General features: G+C 48.7%; 1 protein-coding gene across 3 annotated transcripts in view; it reads right to left on the bottom strand.

The window, feature by feature from the left end:
• Positions 1 to 14,609, bottom strand: part of arhgap36 (Rho GTPase activating protein 36) — a 94,869-nt gene that overhangs the window by 6,617 nt on the left and 73,643 nt on the right. For all 3 annotated transcript variants that reach the window (XM_036957753.2, XM_036957755.2, XM_036957754.2), the window contains 7 exons: positions 13,150 to 13,360; positions 12,859 to 12,914; positions 5,530 to 5,680; positions 5,264 to 5,412; positions 4,691 to 4,870; positions 4,168 to 4,256; positions 3,699 to 3,910 (listed from right to left, as the gene is read on the bottom strand). In XM_036957753.2, the coding sequence (XP_036813648.1) occupies positions 3,699 to 3,910; positions 4,168 to 4,256; positions 4,691 to 4,870; positions 5,264 to 5,412; positions 5,530 to 5,680; positions 12,859 to 12,914; positions 13,150 to 13,360 (1,048 nt within the window). The remainder of the gene's footprint in view (positions 1 to 3,698; positions 3,911 to 4,167; positions 4,257 to 4,690; positions 4,871 to 5,263; positions 5,413 to 5,529; positions 5,681 to 12,858; positions 12,915 to 13,149; positions 13,361 to 14,609) is intronic.

Below are 14,609 nucleotides of genomic sequence, written 5' to 3'. Positions count from 1 at the left end.
AGCTTCATGTCTACACCCCGGCTCAACCTTAATCCTAACCCTAGCTTCATGTCTACACCCCGGCTCAACCTTAATCCTAACCCTAGCTTCATGTCTACACCCCGGCTCAACCCTAACACTAAGCCTAGCTTCATGTCTACACCCCGGCTCAACCTTAATCCTAACCCTCACTTCATGTCTACACCCCGGCTCAACCTTAATCCTAACCCTAGCTTCTTGTCTACACCCCGGCTCAACCTTAATCCTAACCCTAGCTTCATGTCTACACCCCGGCTCAACCTTAATCCTAACCCTAGCTTCATGTCTACACCCCGGCTCAACCTTAATCCTAACCCTAGCTTCATGTCTACACCCCGGCTCAACCTTAATCCTAACCCTAGCTTCATGTCTACACCCCGGCTCAACCTTAATCCTAACCCTAGCTTCATGTCTACACCCCGGCTCAACCTTAATCCTAACCCTAGCTTCATGTCTACACCCCGGCTCAACCTTAATCCTAACCCTCACTTCATGTCCACACCACGGCTCAACCCTAACACTAAGCCTAGCTTCATGTCCACACCCCGGCTCAACCTTAATCCTAACCCTCACTTCATGTCCACACCACGGCTCAACCCTAACATTAAGCCTAGCTTCATGTCTACACCCCGGCTCAACCCTAATCCTAACCCTCACCCTAGCTTCATGTCCACACCACGGCTCAACCCTAACACTAAGCCTAGCTTCATGTCCACACCACGGCTCAACCCTAACACTAAGCCTAGCTTCATGTCCACACCACGGCTCAACCCTAACACTAAGCCTAGCTTCATGTCCACACCCCGGCTCAACCCTAACACTAAGCCTAGCTTCATGTCCACACCCCGGCTCAACCCTAACACTAAGCCTAGCTTCATGTCCACACCCCGGCTCAACCCTAACACTAAGCCTAGCTTCATGTCCACACCACGGCTCAACCCTAACACTAAGCCTAGCTTCATGTCCACACCACGGCTCAACCCTAACACTAAGCCTAGCTTCATGTCCACAACACGGCTCAACCCTAACACTAAGCCTAGCTTCATGTCCACACCCCGGCTCAACTCTAACACTAAGCCTAGCTTCATGTCCACACCCCGGCTCAACTAACACTAAGCCTAACTTTATGTCCACACCCCGGCTCAACTAACACTAAGCCTAGCTTCATGTCCACACCACGGCTCAATTCTAACACTAAGCCTAGCTTCATGTCCACACCCCGGCTCAACCCTAACACTAAGCCTAGCTTCATGTCCACACCCCGGCTCAACCCTAACACTAAGCCTAGCTTCATGTCCACACCACGGCTCAACCCTAACACTAAGCCTAGCTTCATGTCCACACCACGGCTCAACCCTAACACTAAGCCTAGCTTCATGTCCACAACACGGCTCAACCCTAACACTAAGCCTAGCTTCATGTCCACACCCCGGCTCAACTCTAACACTAAGCCTAGCTTCATGTCCACACCCCGGCTCAACTAACACTAAGCCTAACTTTATGTCCACACCCCGGCTCAACTAACACTAAGCCTAGCTTCATGTCCACACCACGGCTCAATTCTAACACTAAGCCTAGCTTCATGTCCACACCACGGCTCAACCCTAACACTAAGCCTAGCTTCATGTCCACACCCCGGCTCAACCCTAACACTAAGCCTAGCTTCATGTCCACACCCCGGGTCAACTCTAGCTTTAGGTCTATACTCCGACTCAACCCTAATCCTAACCCTAGCACATCCACACCTCGGCTCAACCATAACCCTAACTTTAACCCTAGCTGGATGTTGCATACCAACAGAGCTCATAAAGGTGTAGTGACCCCATAAATATCAATGACTCCTGTCCCGCTAAGGTACACTGAACAGAAATATAAATGCAACATGCAACAATTTCAACGATTTTACTGAGTTTACAGTTCATGTAAGGAAATCAGTCAATTGAAGTCAATTCATTAGATGCTGATGGATTTCATGACTGGGAATACAGACATGCATCTGTTGGTCACAGATACCAACAACTACAAAAAAGGTTGGGCCATGGATCAGAAAACCAGTCAGTATCTGGTGTGACCACCATGTCTCAAGCAGCGCAACACATCTCCTTCGCATAGACTTAATCAGGCTGTTGATTGTGGCCTGTGGAATGTTGTCCCACTCCTCTTTAACAGCTGTGCGAAGTTGCTGGATAATGGAGGGAAACAATGGGTGACATGTCTGGTGAGTATGCAGGCCATGGAAGAACTGGGACAATTTCAGCTTCCAGGAATTGTGTACAGATCCTTGCGACATGGGGCCATGAATTATTATGCTGAAACATGAGGTGATGGTGGCGGATCAATGGCACGACAATGGGTCTCAGAATCTCGTCATGTATCATTGTGCGTTAAAAATTGCCACCGATAAAATGCAATTGTGTTCGTTATCTGTAGCTTGTGCCTGCCCATACCATAACCCCACCGTAACACCACCACTTGCCCACATGACGCCAGTTGAAACCTGGATTCTTCTCCGGTGTGAAGAGCACACTTCTCCAGCGTGCCAGTGGCCATTGAAGGTGACCATTTGCCCACTGAAGTTGGTTACAACGCCAAACTGCTGTCAGGTCAAAACACCGGTGAGAACGACGAGCACGCAGATGAGCTTCCCCTGAGATGGTTTCTGAAAGTTTGTGCAGAAATTCTTCGGTTGTGCAAACCCACAGTTTCATCAACTGTCCGGATGGCTGGTCTCAGACGATCCTGCAGGTGAAGAAGCCGGATGTGGCGGACCTGGGCTGGTGTGGTTAGACCAAATTTGCACTGCCAAATTCTCTAAAATGACGTTGGAGGCAGCTTATGGAAGTTAACATTAAATTCTCTGGCGACGTTCCTGCAGTCAGAATGCCAATTGCACACTTCCTCAAAACTTGAGACATCTGTGTCATTGTGTTGTGTGACAAAACTGCACATTTTAGAGTTGCAGTTTATTGTCCCCAGCACAAGGTGTACCTGTGTAATGATCATGCTGTTTAATCAGCTTCTTGACATGCCACATCTGTCAGGTGGATGGATTATCTTGGCAAAGGAGAAATGCTCACTAACAGGGATGTAAACAATTATGTGCACAAAACTTCAGAGAAATAAGCTTTTCGTGCATATGGAACATTTCTCTGATCATTCATTTCAGCTCATGAAACATGGGACCAACACTTTACATGTTGCGTTTATATTTGTGTTCAGTGTAGTATACCTGCTGATGGTATTGTAACTGAAATCCAACCCCTTATATACTGTATGTGTGACTTAACTTTCCTGTTGTGTTTGTGTCTACCTGCTATGGGTGTTATAATAGAAGTGGGACCCTGGAGGAATAAGTAACTTCCTGTTGTGGTTGTGTCTACCTGCTATGGGTGTAATAAAAGAAGTGGGACCCTGGAGGAATAAGTAACTTCCTGTTGTGGTTGTGTCTACCTGCTATGGGTGTTATAAAAGAAGTGGGACCCTGGAGGAATAAGTAACTTCCTGTTGTGGTTGTGTCTACCCGCTATGGGTGTAATAAAATAAGTTGGACCCTGGAGGAATAAGTAACCTCTTTTTCCTGTTGTGGTGGTGTCAGAAGACATCCATGACGCTCTTTAAACCTAAATCCAAATCTGAACCTTAACCTAAATCTGATCTTAAACCTAAACTCGATGACTTACGTTTCTTGTTGTTATGGTGGCGTTGGAGGACGTTGAGGTTGAGGAACACCTCTGTGGTCAGCCTGCTGTCCCCTGGCTCGTCGGGGTTGAAGAGGGGCGATGGCTCCAGGGGTGACAGGCTTCCACTAGACGCCCCTACCGAGTCCAGAGATGCCCCCGTGTCCCGCCGACCCCCCGCTGTGTCTACCGTCTCCACCGTCAGGTGACTGCCACTGTGGGAGGAGGAGAGTAGGGGAAAGAAAGGAGAGGAACGGAGAGAGAAAAAAGGGGGAGGAGAGCAAGTAGAGGGAGTAGAGACTAGAGTATTCTATTATCCACGTTGCAAGAAGTCTTGCAGCGCCACAAATAGAGATATTGAAACCCACAACACTAAGACTCAGAGACAACTGAAGTGCTGATCCAGAATCAGTTTAGCCTTTTAGATCATAGTGGACTATTTGTAAATATGGTCCCTGAAGTGTACACCTACCTGAGTTTCCTGCGGAGGAGATAGTCGATGATGTCAGGATCTGTCTGGATGAGACTCATCAATACCTCCTGCTGGAGCTCTGCTGACACCTGGGGAGAGGAGGAGAGGAGGGTGACACACACACACTCGCGCCTGTTAACAGGCACAGTGGTGTAAAGTACTTTAAAGTGCTACCTAAAGTAGATTTTTTTGTGGTATCTGTACTTTACTATTTATATTTTTTGACAACCATTACTCCACTACATTCCTAAAGAAAATCATGTACTTTTACTCCATACATTTTCCCTGACACCCAAAAGTACTCGCTACATGTTGAATGCTTAGCAGGACAGGAAAATGGTCCAATTCACACACTTATCAAGAGAACATCCCTGGTCCTCCCTACTTCCTCTAATCTGGGGGACTCACTAAACACAAATGCTTTGTTTGTAAATCATGTCTGAGTGTTGGAGTGTGCTCCTGACTATCCGTACATTTTTTAAACCCGAACCCCCCCCCCCCCGAACCCACACGCTCCAACTACCGTGAACAGTCGCCTGTAGTTCTGTATAAGGTGAAGGGTGACGTTGATGATGGCAGCGCTGTCCTCAATGCCCATGGCGTGGGGACTCATCTCCCTGTCCCCTCCGCCCCTCTCCCCCTGCAGCAGGTTGGGACCAAAGATCACTGCCAGGTTGGTTGCTGTCATCTTGTTGCCGGGGAACTGCAGGTAAAGAGAGGAATGAGTTAGGGAAAGAGAGAGAGAGAGGTTAGGGGAAAGACTGCATATTAGGTCTAGCTACTGTGTAGGCTAGTTAGTGTGAGCTACAGAAAGAGAGAGGCGTTAGGAGACAGTATATAATATAGAAAGGGTCCGGTGAGACAGAGAAACCGTAACAGGAGAGAGAGAGGGTTAAGACAACCCAAAATCCATTATGTGCTCTCCTCTTGAGAGAGAGAAGGTAACGTGTTGACGACGGACAGATAAAACAGACAAACTGACAGAAAAAAACATGGACAGAATGATAGACAGTCCCATGACACACAAACACGGAACCCCCCCCCCCCCCCCCTACCCCCCTCACCCCACCCTACCCTCCCCCACATTGAGACGAACCTCCTGGTGCTGTGGTCCTGTGGTGTCCTGTGCGTGGCTTTGTACGGTGTGTAACAGGGTGAGGAGGCGGAGCAGGGTATCACAGTTACAGGGGGGTAACAGGTAGAGCAGCTGCTGGAGGTACATTAGCTGGTCTGTCCCTCGCAGAACTGAGAGAGAGAGAGAAGAGACCTTGTTCAGCATAAATTCACCTTGTAGAAAATGACAACGGTTGCATTCGTATGGCTAGTGTGTGTCGCATGGGTCACTGTGCGCGCGTGCCTTACGGTTGGCGTGTAGGAAGGCAGCGTAGAGCTCTCTTGGCAGTAGAGGGTCAGGCATGTCTCTGAGGAACTCCTTCAGTAATGCCGCTACATCGTGGACACTGTGCTCTTCATCCAAACACACGTCTGTCCCTATGTCAAAGTCCTCACGCAGCTAGGTGGGGCAAACACACAACAGCACCATATCAGAACACACACGCACACTAGAATGAGCAGACACACACTTAAAAGGCAGTGGCAACGGAGACACACACACACAAGGATGCACAGTTCGAGGCAGCACCCATGTGAGAGTCAGCACACACACACACGCACACAAATAAGTTCACATGCACCGGCCACACACACACAGTATAAGGTCAGTTTCCCATGTGACGCATTTCTTTTTAAACAGGAAATGACAGGGATCAACGGCCCTGAGTACAAAGTACACAGCTGAAGAGAAGTACACCTGCCACAACATCAACACACTGGCTAGTCCTACCGAGTAGGGATAAATAACTACTGTATGATGTGAAGGTAATGCACAATTCTGCTGTAGTTGGGCTAACGTTTGTGTAGTATGGAGAGCAAATGTACATCGACACACTGGCTAGTATATACAGTGCCTTGCGAAAGTATTCGGCCCCCTTGAACTTTGCGACCTTTTGCCACATTTCAGGCTTCAAACATAAAGATATAAAACTGTATTTTTTTGTGAAGAATCAACAACAAGTGGGACACAATCATGAAGTGGAACGACATTTATTGAATATTTCAAACTTTTTTAACAAATCAAAAACGGAAAAATTGGGCGTGCAAAATTATTCAGCCCCTTTACTTTCAGTGCAGCAAACTCTCTCCAGAAGTTCAGTGAGGATCTCTGAATGATCCAATGTTGACCTAAATGACTAATGATGATAAATACAATCCACCTGTGTGTAATCAAGTCTCTGTATAAATGCACCTGCACTGTGGTCCGTTAAAAGCGCAGAGAGCATCATGAAGAACAAGGAACACACCAGGCAGGTCCGAGATACTGTTGTGAAGAAGTTTAAATCTGGATTTGGATACAAAAAGATTTCCCAAGCTTTAAACATCCCAAGGAGCACTGCGCAAGCGATAATATTGAAATGGAAGGAGTATCAGACCACTGCAAATCTACCAAGACCTGGCCGTCCCTCTAAACTTTCAGCTCATTCAAGGAGAAGACTGATCAGAGATGCAGCCAAGAGGCCCATGATCACTCTGGATGAACTGCAGAGATCTACAGCTGAGGTGGGAGACTCTGTCCATAGGACAACAATCAGTCGTATATTGCACAAATCTGGCCTTTATGGAAGAGTGGCAAGAAGAAAGCCATTTCTTAAAGATATCCATAAAAAGTGTTGTTTAAAGTTTGCCACAAGCCACCTGGGAGACACACCAAACATGTGGAAGAAGGTGCTCTGGTCAGATGAAACCAAAATTGAACTTTTTGGCAACAATGCAAAATGTTATGTTTGGCGTAAAAGCAACACAGCTCATCACACTGAACACACCATCCCCACTGTCAAACATGGTGGTGGCAGCATCATGGTTTGGGCCTGCTTTTCTTCAGCAGGGACAGGGAAGATGGTTAAAATTGATGGGAAGATGGATGGAGCCAAATACAGGACCATTCTGGAAGTGTCATGTACTGTCATGTTGTGTCTTGTCTCTGTCCTTTCCCTTCACCCTGTCTCCCTCTGCTGGTCGTTGTTAGGTTACCTTTTCTCCCCCTCTTTCCCCCAGCTGTGCCTTGTCTCCTCCTAACCACCTCGTCACCCCTTTTCCCACCTGTTCCCTTTTTCCCTCTGATTAGGTCCCTATATCTCTCTCTGTTTCTGCTCCTGTCTTTGTCGGATTCTTGTTTGTTGTGTTTCATGCCTGAACCAGACTGTCGTCATGTTTGCTGTAACCTTGTCTTGTCCTGTCGGAATCTGCCGGTCCGTCTGAGCCTACCTATGTTTGGTAATTAAAGAAGCTCTGTTTAAGTTAATTCGCTTTTGGGTCCTCATTCACGCACCGTAACAGAAGAATCCGACCAAGAATGGACCCAGCGACTTCGGATCCTCTCCACTCAGCCGTCGGGATCCAGGGAGCGATGCTAGGCAGACACGAGCAGGAATTGTCTGCTGCTCGACATGCCGTTGAGACCCTGGCCACCCAAGTCTCCAACCTCACAGAACAGGTTCACCATCTCCGCCTCGATCCACCGGCCACTTCCAGGGCTTTCGAATCTCCGGAGCCCAGAACCAATAACCCGCCGTGTTACTCTGGGGAGCCCACTGAATGCCGCTCGTTCCTCACCCAGTGTGATATTGTGTTTTCTCTCCAGCCCAACACTTACTCAAGGAGCACTGCTCGTGTCGCCTACGTCATATCTCTCCTTATTGGACGGGCTCGTGAGTGGGGCACGGCAATCTGGGAGGCAAGGGCTGAGTGTACTAACCAGTATCAGGACTTTAAGGAGGAGATGATACGGGTTTTTGATCGATCTGTTTTTGGGGAGGAGGCTTCCAGGGCCCTGTCTTCCCTATGTCAAGGTAATCGATCCATAACAGACTACTCTATTGAGTTTCGCACTCTTGCTGCCTCCAGTGGCTGGAACGAGCCGGCTTTGCTCGCTCGTTTTCTGGAGGGTCTCCGCGCAGAGGTAAAGGATGAGATTCTCTCCCGGGAGGTTCCTTCCAGCGTGGATTCCTTGATTGAACTCGCTATTCGCATTGAGCGACGGGTTGATCTTCGTCACCGAGCTCATGGAAAGGAGCTCGCGTTCTCCGTTGCCCCCCCTCTCCGCATCACTACCATCTTCCTCTGCCGGCTCGGGTGCTGAGCCCATGCAGCTGGGAGGTATCCGCATCTCGACTAAGGAGAGGGAACGGAGAATCACCAACCGCCTCTGTCTCTATTGCGGTTCAGCTGGGCATTTTGTCACTTCATGTCCAGTAAAAGGCCAGAGCTCGTCAGTAAGCGGAGGGCTACTGGTAAGCGCTACTACTCCTGTCTCTCCTTCAAGATCCTGCACTACCATGTCGGTCCATCTACGCTGGACCGGTTCGTCAGCTTCCTGCAGTGCCTTAATAGACTCTGGGGCGGAGGGCTGTTTTATGGACGAGACCTGGGCTCGGGAACATGACATTCCTCTCAGACAGTTAAGGGAGCCCACGGCCTTGTTCGCCCTGGATGGTAGTCCTCTCCCCAGGATTCAGCGTGAGACGCTACCTTTAACCCTCACTGTTTCTGGTAATCATAGTGAAACCATTTCTTTTTTAATTTTTCGTTCACCTTTTACACCTGTTGTTTTGGGCCATCCCTGGCTAGTTTGTCATAATCCTTCCATTAATTGGTCTAGTAATTCTATCCTCTCCTGGAACGTCTCTTGTCATGTGAAATGTTTAATGTCTGCTATCCCTCCTGTTTCCTCTGTCTCTTCTTCACAGGAGGAGCCTGGTGATTTGACAGGGGTGCCGGAGGAATATCACGATCTGCGCACGGTGTTCAGTCGGTCCAGGGCCACCTCTCTTCCTCCACACCGGTCGTATGATTGTAGTATTGATCTCCTTCCGGGAACCACCCCCCCCCCCCGGGGTAGACTATACTCTCTGTCGGCTCCCGAACGTAAGGCTCTCGAAGATTATTTGTCTGTAGCTCTTGACGCCGGTACCATAGTCCCCTCCTCCTCTCCCGCCGGAGCGGGGTTTTTTTTTGTCAAGAAGAAGGACGGGTCTCTGCGCCCCTGCATAGATTATCGAGGGCTGAATGACATAACAGTGAAGAATCGTTATCCGCTTCCTCTTATGTCTTCAGCCTTCGAGATCCTGCAGGGAGCCAGGTTTTTCACTAAGTTGGACCTTCGTAACGCTTACCATCTCGTGCGCATCAGGGAGGGGGACGAGTGGAAGACGGCGTTTAACACTCCGTTAGGGCACTTTGAATACCGGGTTCTTCCTTTCGGCCTCGCTAACGCTCCAGCTGTCTTTCAGGCATTAGTCAATGATGTCCTGAGAGACATGCTGAACATCTTTGTTTTCGTTTACCTTGACGATATCCTGATTTTTTCACCGTCACTCCAGATTCATGTTCAGCACGTTCGACGTGTCCTCCAGCGCCTTTTAGAGAATTGTCTTTTTGTGAAGGCTGAGAAGTGCACTTTTCATGCCTCCTCCGTCACATTTCTCGGTTCTGTTATTTCCGCTGAAGGCATTAAGATGGATCCCGCTAAGGTCCAAGCTGTCATTGATTGGCCCGTCCCTAAGTCACGCGTCGAGCTGCAGCGCTTTCTCGGCTTCGCGAACTTCTATCGTCGTTTCATCCGTAATTTCGGTCAGGTGGCAGCTCCTCTCACAGCCCTTACTTCTGTCAAGACGTGCTTTAAGTGGTCCGTTTCCGCCCAGGGAGCTTTTGATCTCCTCAAGAATCGTTTTACATCCGCTCCTATCCTTGTTACACCTGACGTCTCTAGACAGTTCGTTGTCGAGGTTGACGCGTCAGAGGTGGGCGTGGGAGCCATTCTTTCTCAGCGCTCCCTCTCTGACGACAAGGTCCACCCATGCGCGTATTTTTCTCATCGCCTGTCGCCGTCGGAACGTAACTATGATGTGGGTAACCGCGAACTGCTCGCCATCCGGTTAGCCCTAGGCGAATGGCGACAGTGGTTGGAGGGGGCGACCGTTCCTTTTGTCGTTTGGACTGACCATAGGAACCTTGAGTACATCCGTTCTGCCAAACGACTTAATGCGCGTCAGGCGCGTTGGGCGCTGTTTTTCGCTCGTTTCGAGTTCGTGATTTCTTATCGTCCGGGCTCTAAGAACACCAAGCCTGATGCTTTGTCTCGTCTCTTCAGTTCTTCAGTAGCCTCCACTGACCCCGAGGGGATTCTCCCTGAGGGGCGTGTTGTCGGGTTGACTGTCTGGGGAATTGAGAGGCAGGTAAAGCAAGCGCTCACTCACACTCCGTCGCCGCGCGCTTGTCCTAGGAACCTTCTTTTCGTTCCCGTTCCTACTCGTCTGGCCGTTCTTCAGTGGGCTCACTCTGCCAAGTTAGCCGGCCACCCTGGCGTTCGGGGTACGCTTGCTTCCATTCGCCAGCGTTTTTGGTGGCCCACCCGGGAGCATGACACGCGTCGTTTCGTGGCTGCTTGTTCGGTCTGCGCGCAGACTAAGTCCGGTAACTCTCCTCCTGCCGGCCGTCTCAGGCCGCTTCCTATTCCCTCTCGACCGTGGTCTCACATCGCCTTAGATTTTGTCACCGGACTGCCTTCGTCAGCGGGGAAGACTGTTATTCTTACGGTTGTCGATAGGTTCTCTAAGGCGGCTCATTTCATTCCCCTTGCTAAGCTTCCTTCTGCTAAAGAGACGGCACAAATCATCATCGAGAATGTTTTCAGAATTCATGGCCTTCCGTCAGACGTCGTTTCGGACAGAGGTCCGCAATTCACGTCTCAATTTTGGAGGGAGTTTTGCCGTTTGATTGGGGCTTCCGTCAGTCTCTCTTCCGGCTTTCACCCCCAGTCTAACGGTCAAGCAGAACGGGCCAATCAGACTATTGGTCGCATCTTACGCAGTCTTTCTTTTCGCAACCCTGCGTCTTGGTCAGAACAGCTCCCCTGGGCAGAATACGCCCACAACTCGCTTCCTTCGTCTGCGACCGGGCTATCTCCTTTTCAGAGTAGCCTCGGGTACCAGCCTCCGCTGTTCTCATCTCAGTTCGCCGAGTCCAGCGTCCCCTCCGCTCAGGCTTTTGTCCAACGTTGCGAGCGCACCTGGAAGAGGGTCAGGTCTGCACTTTGCCGTTATAGGACGCAGACTGTGAGGGCTGCTAATAAGCGTAGAACTAAGAGTCCTAGATATTGTCGCGGTCAGAGAGTTTGGCTCTCCACTCAGAACCTTCCCCTTAAGACGGCTTCTCGCAAGTTGACCCCGCGGTTCATTGGTCCGTTCCGTATTTCTCGGGTCATTAATCCTGTCGCAGTTCGACTTCTTCTTCCGCGATACCTTCGTCGCGTCCACCCGGTCTTCCATGTCTCCTGCATCAAGCCCGTCCTTCGCGCCCCCGCTCGTCTTCCCCCCCCCCCCCCCCATCCTTGTCGAGGGCGCACCCATCTACAGGGTCCGTAGAATTTTGGACATGCGTCCTCGGGGCCGTGGTCACCAGTACCTCGTAGATTGGGAGGGGTACGGTCCTGAGGAGAGGAGTTGGGTTCCCTCTCGGGACGTGCTGGACCGTGCGCTGATCGAGGATTTCCTCCGTTGCCGCCAGGTTTCCTCCTCGAGTGCGCCAGGAGGCGCTCGGTGAGTGGGGGGGTACTGTCATGTACTGTCATGTTGTGTCTTGTCTCTGTCCTTTCCCTTCACCCTGTCTCCCTCTGCTGGTCGTTGTTAGGTTACCTTTTCTCCCCCTCTTTCCCCCAGCTGTGCCTTGTCTCCTCCTAACCACCTCGTCACCCCTTTTCCCACCTGTTCCCTTTTTCCCTCTGATTAGGTCCCTATATCTCTCTCTGTTTCTGCTCCTGTCTTTGTCGGATTCTTGTTTGTTGTGTTTCATGCCTGAACCAGACTGTCGTCATGTTTGCTGTAACCTTGTCTTGTCCTGTCGGAATCTGCCGGTCCGTCTGAGCCTACCTATGTTTGGTAATTAAAGAAGCTCTGTTTAAGTTCATTCGCTTTTGGGTCCTCATTCACGCACCGTAACAGGAAGAAAACCTGATGGAGTCTGCAAAAGACCTGAGACTGGGACGGAGATTTGTCTTCCAACAAGACAATGATCCAAAACATAAAGCAAAATCTACAATGGAATGGTTCAAAAATAAACATATCCAGGTGTTAGAATGGCCAAGTCAAAGTCCAGACCTGAATCCAATCGAGAATCTGTGGAAAGAACTGAAAACTGCTGTTCACAAATGCTCTCCATACAACCTCACTGAGCTCGAGCTGTTTTGCAAGGAGGAATGGGAAAAAAATAGAGACATGATAGAGACATACCCCAAGCGACTTACAGCTGTAATCGCAGCAAAAGGTGGCGCTACAAAGTCTTAACTTAAGGGGGCTGAATAATTTTGCACGCCCAATTTTTCAGTTTTTGATTTGTTAAAAAAGTTTGAAATATCCAATAAATGTCGTTCCACTTCATGATTGTGTCCCACTTGTTGTTGATTCTTCAAAAAAAAATACAGTTTTATATCTTTATGTTTGAAGCCTGAAATGTGGCAAAAGTTTGCAAAGTTCAAGGGGGCCAAATACTTTCGCAAGGCACTGTAGGTCTAAACCAGGGGAGATCTAATTGTAACGTTGAAGACATTAACATTTATGCATGGAGAGCAAAAAGACTCACCTGCCGAACTCTCTTTTTGGAACTCCCAACACGAAAGATCCCCACAGTTTGTAGACCTGTGGAGAAAGAGAGAAAGTCACTTCAGATTATTATGAAAGAGCAAGATCTCTCAATATTCTATCCCATATATTTTACACTTTATAATTGTCAGAGACATGGTGCAATGAACCACACTCGCATGATGGGTAACCTTGCTTGAGACCGGAAGACTTACGTTGGTTCCCCGAGCTAATGCCTAAGCTTTAGCTAGATGGGCTATAACAGTCACATCAGCAGACCTCTGAGTCTCACCGTGTCTCTCTATGTGACAGCAGCACCTCTCCAACACACGGGGAACCTGTCTATAGATGGGGTTGAGGCTCAACTTGGTCTGAGTCCGCCCCCCGGCACCTGCTGCAGTCTTCTTCAGCTCCAGCTCTGCAGGGTGGGACAGCTGCAGCGCCTCCAACAGGCGGGACTGACTCTCTACAAGATCTGAGATGGAGTCCACTGACAGGCCACCCTGTTGGAGGGAGAAGGGGGACGCAGGAGGAGAGGGAGGGAGAGATTAAGCATTTCAAGTTCAAATTTCAAAACCTTTAGGAGTTGATTAAAAGGGAGAGTGAAAAATAGAGGTGAGGGAAAAAGGATGAGAAAAGAGTAGGAGAGAAACAATAGTAGGAACAAAGTGAGGGAGACAGAAGAGAGGGAGGAGCAGAGGGAAGAGATGAGAGAGAGGGAAGGAGAGTGGAACATTAGGGAAGTATGGATGAGAAGGAGGGACTGAAGGAACAGAAGAACGAGGGAGTGAGAGGATAAACAGAAGGGTGATGGAGAAGGGGGTAAAAGTAAAGGGAAAGCAACATTATTACAACAATATTTTTCCTGGCTTTCAAAAAAGATTTCCATTAGTTGATCATGTAATAAAATTCTGCCAGTTGCCGTGAACACTTTCTTGCAAAGCTATCCAGTTAATCTTGGGATGAGTATGACATTTTTCCTGGGTAACATAATGAGGTAGATTTTATTTTAAGAGAAATTCTATAAATGGAGTTTAAGTTTTCATTTTTGGGCAAAATGTTCCTGTTTTTTTCAGGACAGTGTTCTCATGACTAATTATATTATTTATTCTGCCATTTATTTGCGTTCCCTTTGATTCCTGTTCTTCTGTGTCTCCATGTTTCCCAGTAGAGGGAGTCTTATATACAGTCGTGGCCAAAAGTTGAGAATGACACAAATATAAATTTTCACAAAGTCTGCTGCCTCAGTTTGTATGATGGCAATTTGCATAGACTCCAGAATGTTATGAAGAGTGATCAGATGAATTGCAATTAATTGCAAAGTCCCTCTTTGCCATGAAAATGAACTGAATCCTAAAAAAAACATTTACACTGCATTTCAGCCCTGCCACAAAAGGACCAGCTGACATCATGTCATTGATTCTCTCGTTAACACAGGTATGAGTGTTGACGAGGACAAGGCTGGAGATCACTCTGTCATGCTGACTGAGTTCGAATAACAAACTGGAAGCTCCAAAAGGAGGGTGGTGCTTGGAATCATTGTTCTTCCTCTGTCAACCATGGTTACTTGCAAGGAAACATGTGCCGTCATCATTGCATTTCACAAAAAGGGCTTCACAGGCAAGGACATTGCTGCCAGTAAGATTGCACCTAAATCAACCATTTATCGGATCATCAAGAACTTCAAGGAGAGCGGTTCAATTGTTGTGAAGAAGGCTTCGGGGCGCCCAAGAAAGTCCAGCAAGCGCCAGG

This window comes from Oncorhynchus mykiss, chromosome 21 (genome assembly GCF_057628025.1).
Source record: "Oncorhynchus mykiss isolate SJ-2025 chromosome 21, ASM5762802v1, whole genome shotgun sequence".
Lineage (NCBI taxonomy): Eukaryota > Metazoa > Chordata > Actinopteri > Salmoniformes > Salmonidae > Oncorhynchus > Oncorhynchus mykiss.
This window is presented reverse-complemented; position numbering and strand designations above follow the sequence as displayed.